The sequence below is a fragment of the Moschus berezovskii genome, chromosome 2 (genome assembly GCF_049115385.1).
Source record: "Moschus berezovskii isolate FMDL1 chromosome 2, NW_MosBer_1.0, whole genome shotgun sequence".
Taxonomy (NCBI): Eukaryota; Metazoa; Chordata; class Mammalia; order Artiodactyla; family Moschidae; genus Moschus; species Moschus berezovskii.
The window spans coordinates 50,863,768-50,880,039 of NC_142461.1; the positions used below are offsets into that span (position 1 = coordinate 50,863,768).

The 16,272-nt window shown below is 44.5% G+C and overlaps 1 protein-coding gene across 3 annotated transcripts in view; it reads left to right on the forward strand.

Moving 5' to 3' along the window:
- The first annotated feature begins 634 nt into the window (after nucleotides 1-634).
- ANKRD44 (ankyrin repeat domain 44) overlaps nucleotides 635-16,272 on the forward strand; it is a 320,963-nt gene continuing 305,325 nt past the window's right edge. The window contains exon 1 of one of the 3 annotated variants that reach the window (XM_055398457.2): nucleotides 635-893. In XM_055398457.2, coding sequence (XP_055254432.1) covers nucleotides 867-893 — 27 coding nt within the window. In that variant the 5' untranslated portion in view covers nucleotides 635-866. Of the gene's footprint in view, nucleotides 894-3,797; nucleotides 3,958-16,272 lie in introns of those variants that run through there. The other 2 variants (XM_055398458.2, XM_088828639.1) reach the window with 2 other exon arrangements.

Consider the following 16,272-nt stretch of genomic DNA (forward strand, 5'->3'; position numbering starts at 1 on the left):
TTCTGCGTGTCTAACTGGGAGGTAGCTGGAGAACAAGGTGATAGGGCCAGAGCCCCACGTCCCTACCCTCCAAGCGTTTTACAAAAACTAGCTAAAGAATGAGTCAGGGCCTCCCTGTATTAAACAAAGAGAGCACCAGCTTTGCGGTCCCTAACCAGGTGGGATAATTTGAAGAGATGGGCGGATTCCGGACTAGGGAGAGGTTTAGAGGAAGGCGTATGGTCCAATCTCCTGGTTTGAAATTGGCTACACGTGAATGCAGCCTTTATTGCCCCTCGGGTGTATCCACAGGGAGTGCTCACGAGGTTGTGTGTGTGTGGGGGGTGAGACAGGGCGAGGGGAGGGGTCACGATCAGCAACCCCCCACCCCTCCCCAGCCCGGGGGCCTCGAAACGTGCACGCCCTGCGTGGCGGCAGCGTGGGCGGCCCGGGGGCGCAGTGTGCAGGTGCCGAAAGCAGGCGGCAGTCTGACCCCGGCGTGGCGCGCCCGGGGCGGGAGCCGGCGAGCACCCCGAGCCGCAGGCTGCGAGGCGCGGCCGCGGGCGGCAGGAGGCAGCGTCGGCCCAGGCGGCGCGGCGGCGAGCGAGGCAGCGCGCGGTGATGTCAGTGGCGGCCCGGCTGGCAGCAGCCGGCACTTCCTGTATAAAGGCGGGCGGGCTCGGCTGCAAACCCTGCTAGCCAGTGTCAGCCTCTCGGCGGGAGGAGGAGGAGAAGGCGGCGGCGGAGGAGGAGCAGGGGGAGGGCTGTCAAATTCGGGAGCCAGATTTTTTTCCCTTCCCTTGGCAATCCCTTCCGCTTCCCCGGCTCCTGGCGTGACATCTGCGGACCGGGGACCTGTATGTGTGTGCGCGCGAAGGAGCGGAAGAATGGCAGTGCTCAAACTCACCGACCAGGTAGGGGGCGGCGGCGCCGGCGGGCGGGACGCGCGGGCGCGGGGCGGCGCGGAGCCCCGGCGGGGGGATGGGGGCGCGGCACGGAGCGCGCCCGCGAGCTGTTTACTCGCGGCGCAGGGGCGGAGTGTGTGCGGCCGCCGGCTGCTCCGAAAGCCGGCGGCTGCAGCCCTCCTCGCCGGCTCGGTCCCCGCCCTGGGCCGTCGGAACTGCGCCCTCGGCGCGGCGGCTGGGGCGCCCCGGGGGCTGGGGAAGGGGCGGCGGGGCTCTAGCTGGCGTGCGGGGGTGCGTTGTCCACGGGCCCGGGCTGGGCAGGGGGAGGGGAGGCTCGAGGTGCTCCTCCGGCTTTGCGCAGCTTGGGCTCCGCCAGCCCGGGCGGGCCGGAGGGAGGCTGGTGCGCGCCGCCGGGAGGAGGAACGTGGATGGAGAGGGAGAAGGATTCGCAGCCTGGGACCCTTTTCCCAGCCAAGCTGGAGACCGGCCCAGACCGCGGCTCTCGTGTGGTCGGACTGTCTTTATCCTTTTGACATGACACCCTGACTTCCTCTTTAGTAGCCCAGAGGCTGTGTGTACGTGGTGCACGCTGGAGATCTCTGGCACCGCTGTCCCTAGAGGAGGTGAAGTTCGGCCCGGGGTTCCACTCAGACGGTGGGCCACCCTCTGCCTGTGTTCGTGAACTTTGTCGCTTTCCGGCTGAGCCTTAGCACGGGGTAGCTCTGGAGCGCTTTGCTTGGAGACGTGGCTCAACCGGTTGACAGTCCTCGCTGGAGGTCTGTGGCACGAGACACCCCTACCTTTGCGAACGCTGCTGCTCTGAGGGCATTGACACTCACAAGCGCCCAACCAAGCTGTATGACAAAACTGTAACTCCTTCTACGAAAAAAGGAAACAGCTTCCTTTAATTTCTTTTGCCATTTATTCATGGATAGGGAAATGAACGTTGTTTTGCGGTCCTGGTAGGCGGAGAGGCAGACTTGACTTTGACACAGGCAGCCAAACATGCCAGTCCTTGGTGTTTAAACATCTCATACTTCTCAAGTGGGTTGCATCTGGTTGCCTCCCTGTCCTCAGTATCCAGCCAGAACTTCCTGAGACTTAAGTGCAATCAATCACCACATTAATTTGTTCTCCAGCCTTTAGAGTCAAAGTTTTGCCTTGCTTTCTATAAGTATTTACAGGCTTTAAAAATTTTCTTTTTATATGAGGGAGGGATCACTGAATTAAAATTAACATTATCGTTAAATTTAGCAGGAGGAGCAGCTGGTAGTGATGAATCTACTTGTTTCCATTGGTTCCAGAGCGTTTAAGAGTACTTGTAAGTTGATATTACTTTAGCCCTCCCCCCAACCCCCCACCTTTTAGTCACATACTTTGACAACTGTTAGACATTTGTTTTAAATCTTTCGACTTTAGTCTGCCTTGGTCATGTTATCTTTTGTCATTGCAAGTTACTGTACTTCTCTGTTAATTTCTAAATATTCATCTTCAAAGTACACAAAATGCTTCTAATAGGTGTTGTCATTTTCACATACACAAAAGAATTTTACATAGAACTTTAGAGCTGGAAGTGATGCCAAAGGTGATCTTCACCCAAATCCTCAACTTTTTAACGAAGAAACTGAGGTCTAGACGAGGGAAGCATGTCTTCCTCAAGGACACAGCAGAGATGCACTCCTGTCTTCTGCCTTCCAGATTCCTATCCTTTCTTCTAGGGATGGTTAAGATACCTCCTCCTGTCTTCTCATCGGCTGTGTTAAAAGGCTGACAAGAAGGCATCCTCTGCTGAATCAGGATCAACACTGGTGAAAAGTATTTTTTGATCTTAGAAAGTTATTCTCCAGGACTTGTCCGAGTAGAACTTTCAAGAGAGTTTCTCTTTTAAAGTGTTTTTGAATACATCACCACCTTTCCCCCAACAAACTAGTCTCATTGTGGAGGGCAAGAAAGGGTTGTATAACGTTTATTTGATTCCATCTCCTGATGCATAACGGGAAACTAAGGAGTTCTAAGATTCATGAACACCTAGAAGTTGACAGCCTATGGGGCAAAGGCTGAGGGAGAGAAGGTGGACTGGGTGGGGTAGAGTGGTGAACAGTTATGGTTTCTGGGAGGCCTTAGGTCCAGGAAGTGTGTGGTCTTTCTTGCCTTATATAGTCTTACCTTTCAGTTTGAAACTAAATTCTTAGAAGCTGGTTCTTAACCTCATCAGAGGCTTAAAAACTGTTTGCTTAAACTCCTACTACAGGAGCTTTGCTTCACCGTTATGGTAGGGAGCCACCTGCTTCAAATCTGGACCTTAGAGTTTTTAGAAATCCCTCCCTCTCCACTCAGCTGTGTATTAAAACAATCACGTGTTAATTCCTTCTCATTTGTTTAATGCCCTGTTTGCAAGGTGGATCTTGTTTTTGTCAAGAGTTCTTGGACTTTTCATATGAAGACACATTCTTGTGTTAATAACCTGAATCACTAGTTGTCTTGGCTTTTTTGTTTTATTATTTAGGTTTTTGTTTGTTTTTGAGTTTTATAATTTAATTGACATAGCATTGATTTATAATAGATAAGTTTCATGTGTACATGAAAGAATTGACATTTCCTGTCCTGCTGAAACTGGGTGCAAGAGCTTGCTGGCGATGGTGGTCACCTCCTCAGTAGTCAGTCCCTCGCTGACATCTCTGTCATGCAAGAGGAGGAAAATGCCTTTTCCTAGTTCTGTGTTGGGAGAGTTAAAAGAAAGGAGGAAGGGAGAGGCAAGTGTGGGGTTTAGTTTTTTTTTTTTTCTTTCTTTTTTTTACTATGAAAAGGAACTAGGAGCTATTGCTGCAAATAGACTTGGCATTGAGCACTTCTGCATTTGTAACTGTGTCTCTTCTGTTTTCCCCTTCACACAATACACATCATTTTTCTTACAGCGTTAGGGGGACTGATCTTCCTGGTTTGCCAAGACTGAGGAGTTTTCAAGGATATGGGACTTTTGGTACTAAAACCAGGAAATTCTAGGCAAATCAGGACAAGCTGATCATCCTATACAGCACAGAAACACACTCACCTATGTAATTAACATAACAAGGTAATTATTTCCTCATCGATGGATATTGGGATGTTTATTTATATCTTTGTAAAGTGAGATAATTTTGGGAAGAATTTCTTTACATCTAAATGTAATATATCTTAGTTAAAGATGTAAAATTCCTTGCAGTATTGAACTTTATGGGGTGAGGGGGGTGTTCTTTATGTCATATAGTGAAGGCATTGCAGTGATTTTAAGAATGTCATATCTTCAACCTGGCCTGGTGCCCCCTCCCCAAAGTTTTTCAAAGTTCTGAAGCAGAATGGTAAGTTCTGTCGGACCTTTGAAATGTTCACCATTCTTTCCTGAATTTGCTAGTGACAGCAGAATGGCATCTCCTTCTCTAGGACTCTTGCTGTAGGTGGCCCTTTTTGGAGCTTCCTGCCTGGAGGCCTTCTGGTTTGGTGTCCTCTTGCCAAGTCCTGGCTCACATTTTAGTCACTCACCTCCTTGCCAAAGGCAGTAGCTGGCAGCTGTGGCAGTGGCAAGAAACTGGAAATCCTGCAACTTTGAAAGCAGCGTTTCTAGCCCATAGTGTGGGGCACGTTACATATTTTACTGGGCTGCCCTTGTCCTCCCAGCAGTGCTGGGCTTATAGCAAACTCTGTGTCCAGTCCTGCCTTCAGCAGAGAAGGGAAAATAAAAGCTTCATTCTTTGGACCCTTCTCTGGTTGTTTTGAGATGCAGTCACGTGGTTTGGGGAGTGCATTTGAGGACTGGTGTTTCATGGCAGAGACCTAATAATGGCTTACATTATTGTGATCTTATTTTATGCTGGGCCCTTGCCATGAATCATCTGTCTTAATCGTCACAACCATACGAGGAGGTAGGTGGTAGTGTGATTCCTGCTTTACAGATGAATAAAGAGGCTAATTGACTTGTTTGAGGTCACACACCCAGTAAATGATGGAGTGCAGTGTCCTGCACAGTGGTCTGATTGCACAGGTGGGGCTCTAACCGCATGGCTGTACATATAATAGTTGAAAGGGCAGTGTAGCTGAAGCCCTCACAGATGCCTGCTCTTATTTACCAGGAAGCCATCAGGTGAGCCAGACTCCAACAGTCCTCCTAGCTCAGCGGGCCAGACCAAGGTATGGCAGAGTCAGGAGCTGTTCTGACGTCTCTACTCCTGCCAGACTAGTGCCTGGCTTATCCTGTTTGCCTTTCACCTCCCTCCCCTGGAGAATGATGTGTTGATTGGTGACTTTTTTTTTCCCTTGGTCATTAGCGAATGAACTATGATCATTGTAGAAAAATCAGAAAGCTAGATAACCAAAAAGAAAACCCGTTTAAACCATCTGAAGTCTCTGTATCTGTATACTCCGAGCTACTCTTGACAGCTTGATATATTTCCTTCTAGTCTTCTGTCTAGGTCACCAGGTAAGAATTAAAAATTTTCCACCTGATGATCTTTCTCTTGAGTATAAAGGTTATACCTATGATGTTTAGACCAATGGCTTTTCCACATAAACTGAAATTTATGCCTGTCAATAAACAACTGGCTGCTTTAGTGTAAATACAACAGTGGTACACAATGTCTAGCCCTGGACTGACTGAAACTTTTTTTAAGGTTTCAACTTCCTCTTTTTCTCTAAACAGAGAGTAAATATAAACTCAAAAAAGGCACACTTGTTTGTGCCAGCAACAGGCCTGAAACATTTTTAAAAAGATTTGTCATCAATATAATGTGAATTTTTATAGGTGAAAGTAGAACATTAAATAATTTAAAAATAGGGGCTACAGAGATCTGATAATCCTGTGGTTTCCAAACTTGCATAAACTATGGTTCTCCTTTTTTTACCCAAGGAAAATTCCATATTGAAGCTCAATGTATAATAAAGGTGGGAGTAGTAGTGAGGCACTTGCAAGGATTATTTGGGTTTAGTATTATTTGAAAACGCCCTGTAAAACTGCTGGTGAGTGGATCAGTTTTTTTTTCCCTGAAACATCATATACTCAAAAAACAGATATGTGTTTATGGTTGATTAGGAGTTACATAGACCATGGATGGCCATATTATTTTGATTCAGACTGGGACACCTTTGAGAATGATACAGGGTACTATTAAATATTAGGTTGAGGAAACAGGTGTGGCTGTCCCCAGTAAACCACATAGACTATGTTTGCTCACTTCAGAGTTAACAGTAATAGACTAGTCACTCTCTTTCCAGTCAGATTTATACTGAAGCAGGTATAATAAAGACTATTATAAAATTATGACCTTATGTAAGGCCAGAGTTGGAAACTGGGTTTTTTCTCATGCATTAGCTCTGACCAGTTAGCTGGGAACGGGTGGGTGTCAGGTGGAGGGGAGATTGCAGGAAGAATATGTCAGAAGCACTGTGGCTCCTGCAGCCGGAGATGGGGAAAACATGATGATCGATAATCATTGTTTGCTGTGGACATAGGATAAGGGAGAGGTGGCATATATTGTGCCTCAGCCAACCCTTGGTCAGTCAGATTAACCTCTGTGGGCCTGCTGCTGCTGCTAAGTCGCTTCAGTTGTGTCTGACTCTGTGCGACCCCATAGACGGCAGCCCATCAGGTTCCCCAGACAAGAACACTGGAGTGGGTTGCCATTTCCTTCTCCAATGCATGAAAGTGAAAAGTGAAAGTGAAGTCGCTTGACTTAGAAGCATGAACACTGACTCTTAGCGACCGCATGGACTGCAGCCTACCAGGCTCCTCTGTCCATGGGATTTTCCAGGCAAGAGTACTGGAGTGGGTTGCCATTGTCTTCTCCCTGTGGGCCTGAGGCTCCTCTTTATAAAATGAAGAGAGTGGACTGGCTGCCTCTCCAGTGCCCAGGCTCCACCCCCTTGCTGTGTGATTTATCCCTCCATGGGTAGTGGTGGTGCTGGTGGTATAGTGGCCAAGGAGGGTGTATGCAGATGAACTCTAATTGAGCTCTCCAGGTAACCAAGTCAAACAGTTAACATCCGGTTCCAAAGTCAATAATTTGGGAACTGATTCCTGCCCTGTCCCCCACTTTTATTTTATAGATAATCCAAGATTATCTATGATTATTCATTTTATAGATGATGAATTTTATTGGCTATTCCTTTACTGCCCTTTGGCCAGCAGCATCTTCGCCTTGTGCTCTGCCACCAGAAGTTAGGAGAGCAGGTATTTTTTCAGGGTTCATGCTTCTAAGAGAGTTGGTAGCCCAAGTGGTTGAAACTAATGACTCACAACTCTAGTTTTTTATGATACCATAACTTTTAACGGTTCTTTCACTTGTCTCTCCTTTTGAAAACTGAAAATTATCTAGTACTCTATTAATTGGGCCAAGCAAAGAAAATAATCATGTAATCCACCTTTGGGCCATTTTAAGCTCTACTAAGTCAATGTTTGCCTATATTTCTTGGTTCTCATTTGTTTCTAATCCCCTCGTTCACACCCCTGTGTAACTTTCTAAGGTATCTTATTTTATTTTATTTATTTATTTGGCTGTTCCGGGTCTTTGCTGCTGTGTGGGCTTTTCTCTAGTTGTGGCAAGCGAGGGCTACTCTAGTTGCGGTGTGTGGGCTTCTCACTGTAGTGGCTTCTTTTGTTGCAGAGCCTGGACTCTAGAGCACAGGCCTGATAGTTGTGGTGCACTGGCTTAGTTGCTCCGCAGCATGTGGGGTCTTCCTGGATCAGGGATCAAACCCATGTCTCATGCAACATTTAATCACAGTTATACTGCAAGAAGATCCAACCAGTCCATTCTAAAGGAGACCAATCCTGGATGTTCATTGGAGGGACTGATGCTAAAGCTGAAACTGCAATACTTTGGCCACCTCATGCGACGGGTTGACTCACTGGAAAAGACTCTGATGCTGGGAAAGGTTGGGGGCGGGAGGAGAAGGGGACGACGGAGAATGAGATGGCTGGATGGCATCACCGACTCTGTGGACATGAGTTTGAGTGTACTCCGGGAGTTGGTGATGGACAGGGAGGCCTGGCGTGCTGTGATTCATGGGGTCGCGGAGAGTCGGACACGACTGAGCGACTGAACTGAACTGAACTGATAACCTGTTTCTAAAGATTTCTATGCTAAATTGCTTTAATTTTGCTTTCATTTATTTTTAAAGTAACTCTTGACTAGGAATACAAAGATCTGGATTCTGCTCATGGTTCTTTTTCTCATAGTTGCGTAGCTTTGGATGACAACTGGTGTTAGTTTCTTTGTTACATGGGAGTGGGTGGGTGGAGAGTCTTCTAAATTCTTCCGGCATTCTAACATTCTAAGAGCACGCCAGGTACTTCAGTATCAACCTCTTCTAAACTCATGGAATCTGGTTTCAAAAAGTATCTGCCTTCCATGAACTTCTGATTTTCCTTCCAGCACCCAGAGTTCTGCCTAAGAATCAGGGGTCCTTTCCCCTAAAATGTCATCTTCTAGGGCATGTTCAGAACCCTTAGGGCTTTTCTCAGTGTGGCCTTTGAGACTCCTTGAGGCTCTTGCGGGCAAGGGGAGCAAACTTGTAGACCCCAGGTTTTTCTGTTGAGAGCTGTGGTGACCTGGGGCCGCTGTGTCTTCAGAAGAGCGGACTGCTTTAGCAAACAGCTTGGATTCTCTTAATCCTGTTCTGTTGAACTCCACCATAACATCTGGGTCTAACAAGTCTGTTTCCCAACCATTGGCCCCACCCAGATACTGTGTGCAATGGACCCAAAGACCACAGACTTTTACAAGGAGGGAATTCCTACATATGATCAACATCCTTTGTATGGTAGGTAACGCTCAGTCTGTGGAGGAAACTTATTTTGGTATCTAAGACTGGCAGAATGAAGAGAAAGATGGAAATTGAACACAGGACAAGTGTTACAACAGAAAGCCAGGCAGAAATTCAGGTCAACTGAGACAAGTCCACCAACCAATTATTGTTAAACAGTGGTCTTCAAGAGAAGAGGGGGCACCCCCACTCCAGGGGTGAGTGGGATGTCTTATTGAGTTTGAGAAAGGAAATATTAGAATATTTATTTAAAAATTCCTTAATTAAAAAATTTTTTTAATATATGTTGTATACTAGTACTATAAAAGCCTCTCAGCTCTCCTTTCCACTTTTTGCCACCTTGGCCAAACTATCTGTTAGATTATTGCAGTCGTCCTCATCCACTCTTGGCCCCTGGACTCTATTCAGTATAACTGTCAGTGGGATGGATCTGAGATCACGTAGCTTCCCTGTTCAAAGCCCTCCAGTCTCAGCCAGAGTAAAACCTGTTGTCTGGAGTGTCACACTGGGTCCCCTCCACTCACCTCTGCTACTCATCTGTTCAGCCATGTCTCTTCTGGTCTCTCCCTGGCTCCAGCACACCAGCCTCCTCACTATTCAGTGTGTAATAGAGCTCTGCTGAGCACAGTCCTTAACATTCGGGTGTTGCTTTGTGCCAGTAACCCGCCCAGCCCACCCCACTTCACATTGGAACTGTTAGTGGTCCTGCTCAACCATTGGTCGGCACCACAGTGGGCCTTGCCTACAAACAGCCAACTGCCAATGAGCTACCATTAGTGGTCCTGCTCAACCATTGGTGGGCCCTGCCTACAAACAACCAACTGTCAATGGGCTACCATTAGTGGTCCTGCTCAGCCAATTGGTCAGCACAATAGGGTCCCTCCCCCAAGGAGCTAACTGTCGACAAGCCACTGGTTAGTGAGCCGTTCAGCCAATAGTTGGTGGAAGTGGTGGTTGTCAGGTGGAGAGTAAGATCAGAGGCTGATACCAGCCTTCTCCTTGGAGCCTTCCAGCTCACCCACTGGCCTCCGGTGAGCTGGGGCCCCAGGGAACATGCTGGGGGCTTTGTCCTTCAGGGCTTCAGAGCCCTCAATGAGACCACCCACTAGCCTTGGCCCAGGCCTTGAGGCAGCAGTGAAGCTCTCCCCCATCCCTGTCTCTGCAACCTAATAGCAGCAGCAGTCTTCATAGGTTGCAGTCTGTGGGACCTGCGTTCCCCCTACCCCGCTTTGGGTGGCCTGAGGAACCTGAAGGCCAGTTGTGTCCTGGGCGCCCGGCTTCTTCAGTGATAATGGCGGGGCAGGATCTGGGGACCTGACCCTGAGGGAGCTGCCAACTGAGATCTCTCTTCTCTTAGCCAGGATCTGGACCTCGAAGGGTGAAAGTTGAGCCTTGGGACTTTTACCTTTCTTGTCAGAACAGAGAATAATGTTTGGTGAAGATTTATAGGAACATTGTTACCTGACCATGGCTTGACTTCAAGAGCAAAGGATCTGATACCAAGAAGTTTGCAACAACTAACCAGGCACCTCCCTCACGTTACCTAGAAAGGAGCTTTACTAAAAGCTTTTGGGGAGTTTGGGGTTTTTAAGGCATGAGCCACTCGTGTCCTTGGCATGGCCCTGCAGTGAACCTTGCTCTGTTCCAAGCTCTGTTTTGGCATTGTTTGACCTCACTGTGCTTTGGGAACAGGTACAGGGTTTCAATAACAATTGGTCATGCCAGGTGCACTCCTGCCTGAGGCCCGACTTCCTGAATGCTGAACAGAATGATCAACAACAACAAAAATCTTTGCTCTATTACTTAACAAGCATTTAGAACAGTGTAATGCACACAGTGAATGCTCAATGACTATTTGAGTGAAATAAATATGTATGTATGTTTATATGTTCAAAAGATTTTTACTCATGAGGTACTCAAAAATTTGGAAAAGCTTCCGTAAGCAGAGCTTCTTGGGTTTCCATTCAAAAGAGTAAATTTTTGGTACCAGTTCAGTTGCTCAGTCATGTCTGACTCTTTGTGACTCCATGGACTGCAGCACGCCAGGCTTCCCTGTCCATCACCAACTCACAGAGCCTACTCAAACTCACGTCCATTGTGTTAGTGGTGCCATCCAACCATCTCGTCTTCTGTCGTATGCTGCTTCTCCTGCTTTCAATCTTTCCCAGCATCAGGGTCTTTTCCAATGAGTTGATTCTTTGCATCAGGTGGCCAAAGTATTGGAGTTTCAGCTTCAGCATCAGTCTTTCCAGTGAATATTCAGGACTGGTTTCCTTTAGGATTGACTGGTTTGATGTCCTTGCAGTCCGAAGGCCTCTCAAGAGTTTTCTGCAACACCACAGTTCAAAAGCATCAGTTTTTCAGCACTCAGCTTTCTTTATAGTCCAACTTCACATCCATACATCAGTTGGCCCCATCAGAAGATAAAATATCATTTTTGGTCTTCTTTTTTCTTGTTTCCCCGCTTTTTAAGTTTGGATGGAGATCGGTTTACACTGTATTTAGTTATGAGCAAGTTACATTTCTTCACAGGGAAAGTATCAGGGTGACACTAGGAAAAAGGATCCTAAATTTTTGGGGAAGGTGGATTCTTTACCACTGAGCTACCAGGGAAGCCTTAATACATTTTTTAAGTTAAAAAATTAATTTAAAAATGCCGACTATGAGGATTCTACAACAGGACCGCATATCTTTTTAAAAAAATGCAAAAAGAAAGATGGAGGGGAAATATATAGATTAAAAGAGAATTAAGACTGATTGGATTCTGATGCAAACTAACATACTTCTAAGAGATGGTTGGAGACATTTGGATCCTGACTGGCTCTTTGATACTTAAAAAAGTATGAATATGGTATTGTGGTTATGTTTAAAAAAAGGATCCTTATCATAGAAAACAAGAACCACCCCCAGCCCCCCGCAAACCCTTAATATTTGACCAGGACACTTAAAATATTTTAGTGACTTACTCTTTCTGGAATTGGTTTCTTTTTCTTTTTACTTCTTCCTGCTCCTTTTGTGCCCCTTCTGAGCCCTTCACTCTCACCTGATGGAATGTCTTCAGTTGAATTTTTAGAATCCTTTGATTGTCAGAAAAGCACACAGTTCTTCTAGTTTTGTTGACTAAAGTAGTATGCTTCTGAGTTAGTTGTGAGGTTCACCCCACCTGTTGACTTAGTCAAAGTGGCCCTCATGACTCCAGTCAGATATTTGAGTATCTGCCTTAAAGTCATAGGAAGACCTGGCTTTGCTTTTGTGAACTCTTTCAGGGTAAGGTTGTTCCAGGGCAATTGAGATACTAGAGTTGCCAAAAATCATTTTGTTATATTAACATTTTAACCTCATTTCTATTCAATTCCGGTAATTTTTTAAGACAGCAAGCAGTTATAGGTCTCAAGTTTAATGACCCTGCTGTCCCCACCACCTCCCTGCAGCCTCCCTTCTTACCTGAACAGGAAATGGGTGTTGCTCCTTGCTCCAGGGATTTCAGTGTTTCTTTAGGCATGCTGAAATATCTTCATTTATTTCTGCAAGTGTGAAAATATTTCCCTATCCTTCTTAATGGAGTCCAGATATCAGAATAGACTATAAACTTGAGAAATAGCCAGCTACAACTTGAATAAATGATACTGTCATGAAGTCATTTAGAAGCCAAGTGAATAGAGTTTTAGGTGCCTAGGAGCCTCGGCACAATTATGTCTTGGGGCCCATGAGGTGCATGTAACATTTAACTGCTAATGCTCCTTTTCTTAGCAGTTAAGAAGGAATAATCTTGTTTTGAGGAGCTCTATTCTTTGGCAAAGAGTCTTATGTCAAGGTTCTAGGGTACTCTATTTCTGTATTTAGAATGTTTTAAAATATTGTGGCATCACAATGAGCAATTTCCAAAAATATAACATGGGAGTGGCATAGTTAAAAGGATCCTTAAATTGATACCTGGAAATCTGGGCTATAAGAACATCTCTGCTCCTAACTAGCTGTATCAGTCTTGCCATGACACCACTTTCCTTGATGATAAAATAGGTGTAATAAATACTTGATGGGAAAGTTGTGTTAATCAAGTGAGAAAAGCCTTTGTCCAGCGAGTGGCTCATGGTTGGCACTCAATAGTGTCTCTAGTTGGTTCCTCCTCTGTCAGATTGAAGAGACTAGCTTTCTAGGGTCAATTTCAGCTCTTTAATTTCAATTAAAATGTGATTTTGATTATGTTTTGTTTTAAGTTTATGCCCATTTATCTGGGCAGCCTTCTCTCTAACTTAAACAGTATCAGTAGGAAGTGTTTTTATTATTGTGAAATCTCCATCCAGAGGTTTGAATTGTAGCATTTTAGTCCTTTTTTCTTTCATTTTAAATACATTGATTCACTTAATTTGACTGAAGAATATTATGTTTAGATAGAATAACATTGAAAAAATTCTGAGGTGTTTGCAGTCATTCTTGATTTAAGTTGTCAAAAAGAATTGAAAATTACTTATAAGAATCCCACTTCCTCTTCACAGAAGTATACAATGGTGTCTTTTCTGAGGAAGTGTGTAAGAACAAAATATTTGATAGAGCAATCTTTGTAAAATATCATCATGATGGAATTTCTAAAAAACACTGGTAGCACTGGTGTAAAACTTCAAGCTTTGAATGAATAGGATAGAAAACCCTAAATTTCTCTGAAAAGAAAAATGTGATTAAAAAAGTGAGATGATACATCCTTTGTAAAAAGTCACTTTAATTTGGAGGTTTTTTTTTTCTCTTAAAACTACAGAATGCTATTTAGAGAGGAGGTAAGTTAAACATCATTGGATATGTGTGTGTATTTTAATTTTAAAGTGTATTTCAGTTGAGTTTGTACCCAGTGAAAGTGTAGGGCAAAGTAAAAAGAGTGAAGGGAAAATGAAAATAAGAATTGGTACATTCTCTTTTCTCCAGGGGTTTGAACCCAGGTCTCCTGCATTGCAGGTGGATTCTTTACTGTTTAAGCCACCAGAGAAGCCCCACCAAAAAAAGAGAAAAGAGAAGATTAAAGAAAGAATAATATTAATAGGAAGAGACAAACATATTTTAAAAAAGAAGGAAGGAAATAGGAATTAGAGGGAGGTTGACCATGTTGCTTTCTGAGGTGACTGTTGGACATGCTGTTGAATGTAGGCTGAAGTTGGCTGTCCCTTCTCTACTCTGTTCTTTAAAATAATTTTTAACATTGATCTCTGCTCTTCAGCCATATTGACCTTTTTTCTTGGAGTTCTAGGATCAGAATAACCAAAGTGGAGGTTGTTATTTTGGCTGCAGAATAAATGAGCAGGGCTATGTACCCAGAAGACCGGAGTCAGGCTGCTGGGTGTCTGGCTCATCTTTGGGCCCTCACTGCTGATACAGAACCCTCAGAATCAGTACTGTGCTGCTGCTGCTGCTAAGTCGCTTCAGTCGTGGCCGACTCTGTGTGACCCCATAGACAGCAGCCCACCAGGCTCCCCCATCCCTGGAATTTTCCAGGCAAGAACACTGGAGTGGGTTGCCATTTCCTTTTCCAATGCATGAAAGTGAAAAGTGAAAATGAAGTCGCTCATTCGTGTCTGACTCTTCGCAACCCTATGGACTGCAGCCTACCAGGCTCCTCCACCCATGGGATTTTCCAGGCAAGAGTACTGGAATGGGGTGCCACTGCCTTCTCCCAGAATCAGTGTAGTGGGCAGGCAACCGATCAGTTGTTTTACACGGTGGATGGGCAGGTACTGAAGGCTCCTATTGCTGGTGACTAGCTTGCTGTGACATCTCTGGTGTTGAACACCCTCTGCCTGTCCATTTGAGTTGAGTTCAAGACGGGCATTTCTTCATCACTGCTTTACCTTTTCAATTAGCCTTTCCTGAGATCTAATTCTCACCTCCATTTCTGCTGTGAATTTGCTGGGAGATCCTGGTGGTCATCACACCTCTCTGGGCCTCAGTTTCCTTTATGTGCTAAGGACATTGACTAAGATGAGCTGACCCCCCATCCAATCTTCTAAGACACTGACTCAGAGGCTGGCAGACCACTTACTGTGCACAGGCCAGGTTCAGCCTACCACCTACATGGCCTGTGAGAAGAATAGGTTTTACATTTTTAAGTGGTTGAAAGAGATCAGAGAGTAATATTTTGACACACATGAAAATTATATGGCATTCACATTTCAGAGTCCATAAATAAAACAGAATCTAGCCTCCCTCATTTGTTTATGTACTGTCTGTGGGGTGCTTTCAGGCCATGAGAGCCCTTGTGACAGAGCCTATATGACCTGCAGCACTGAAAATATTTACTGACTCTTTGCTCTGATGCAAGCACACACTTGGAACCGTACTCTTCAGAAATTGGGGGCTGCCCTCTTACAGCCTTGGTATTGCCTAAACTGAACTTTGATTCAATTAGATTAAGATAGGGAAGTCTTGCCTTTATTATTTTTTTCCAGGAGAAAGCAGAAGCTTAGTTAGCTTTTTTCGTATGCTTTTAATTAAAAAAAAAAAAAAAATCCTCTTTAAACAGTTTGTTTGTACTCAGACTTTTTTCCCTCCCTCTAGGAATCACTGTAGAAAAGGAAGTCATGTGTTTATATTTTAAATCATTTGCCTTTTAAACTGGATTTTTAAACTCCAGATGTGGACTCAGAAACAGTTAAAATATACTTTTGATGCTCTAAGAGAACCAAGACAGGGGAGGAGAACTTTACCGCTTAGTTTTAAGAGCGAAACAGAAATCTTAATATTATTTCCCATTGTGTGCTAAAAATACTATCTTTAGTTTCTTTGAGTAGGGACTCCAGATTAATGTGGGCATGAAAATGGTTTCAGTTTTATAGAGAGCCAGTTGAAATAATTAAGTAATTTAAAGGATATAGTTAACTATTATAAATGGAGATTATAAAATTAAGAAATAAATATCAGTAGTATCTACTTATCTAGTATTTCTCACTCTTCTGGAAAGTTCTCTCTGAAGCTAAGTCTGATAGTTTCTGTGTGCGTTATGAGTTTGGGTGAGTGTGTGTGTTTTTGTGTGGTTTCCAGTGTTCATGTCATTATAGTTGTAAAGAGAATTTACATTCTATTCTTGCACTTCCAGAGTCTTTTGAGTTATTCTAAAACTCTTCCTATGCCAGTTCTCTTTGATCTTGGGAGAAGATGGGCACCTTGAACTGGTTAATGAGGAGCAGAAGGGTGGTCAGTCAACACGCATCATCTTTTTTAAAAAAATTAATTGATTTTAACTGGAGGATAATCACAATATTGTGGTTTTTCATCTAAAAGTTAACTTTATTTTTCTCTTCTGAGCCTACAGAGAGAGAGAATTGACTGTAGGGACTTGTTTAAGATTTGTGAAGAAATTCTTGTAGTGTATAACTTTAGAAAACATTGATAGAGACTTTGTACCTAAAGTATCTGAAGACTTCCACCATTTTCTGAACAGTGTTATAAAGCATGTGGAGGAGGCAAGTGAACTCTAGAATCCTCACTTTTCAGAGGGAGAAACAGAGGCCACTGAATATTGCTTGGCTTACTGACTCTCAGTTGGGGTAGACCTTGTTTTTGCTCTAGCTCAGTCTGAGGTGCATTTCAGTTGCCTATCCTGCTCTTAAAC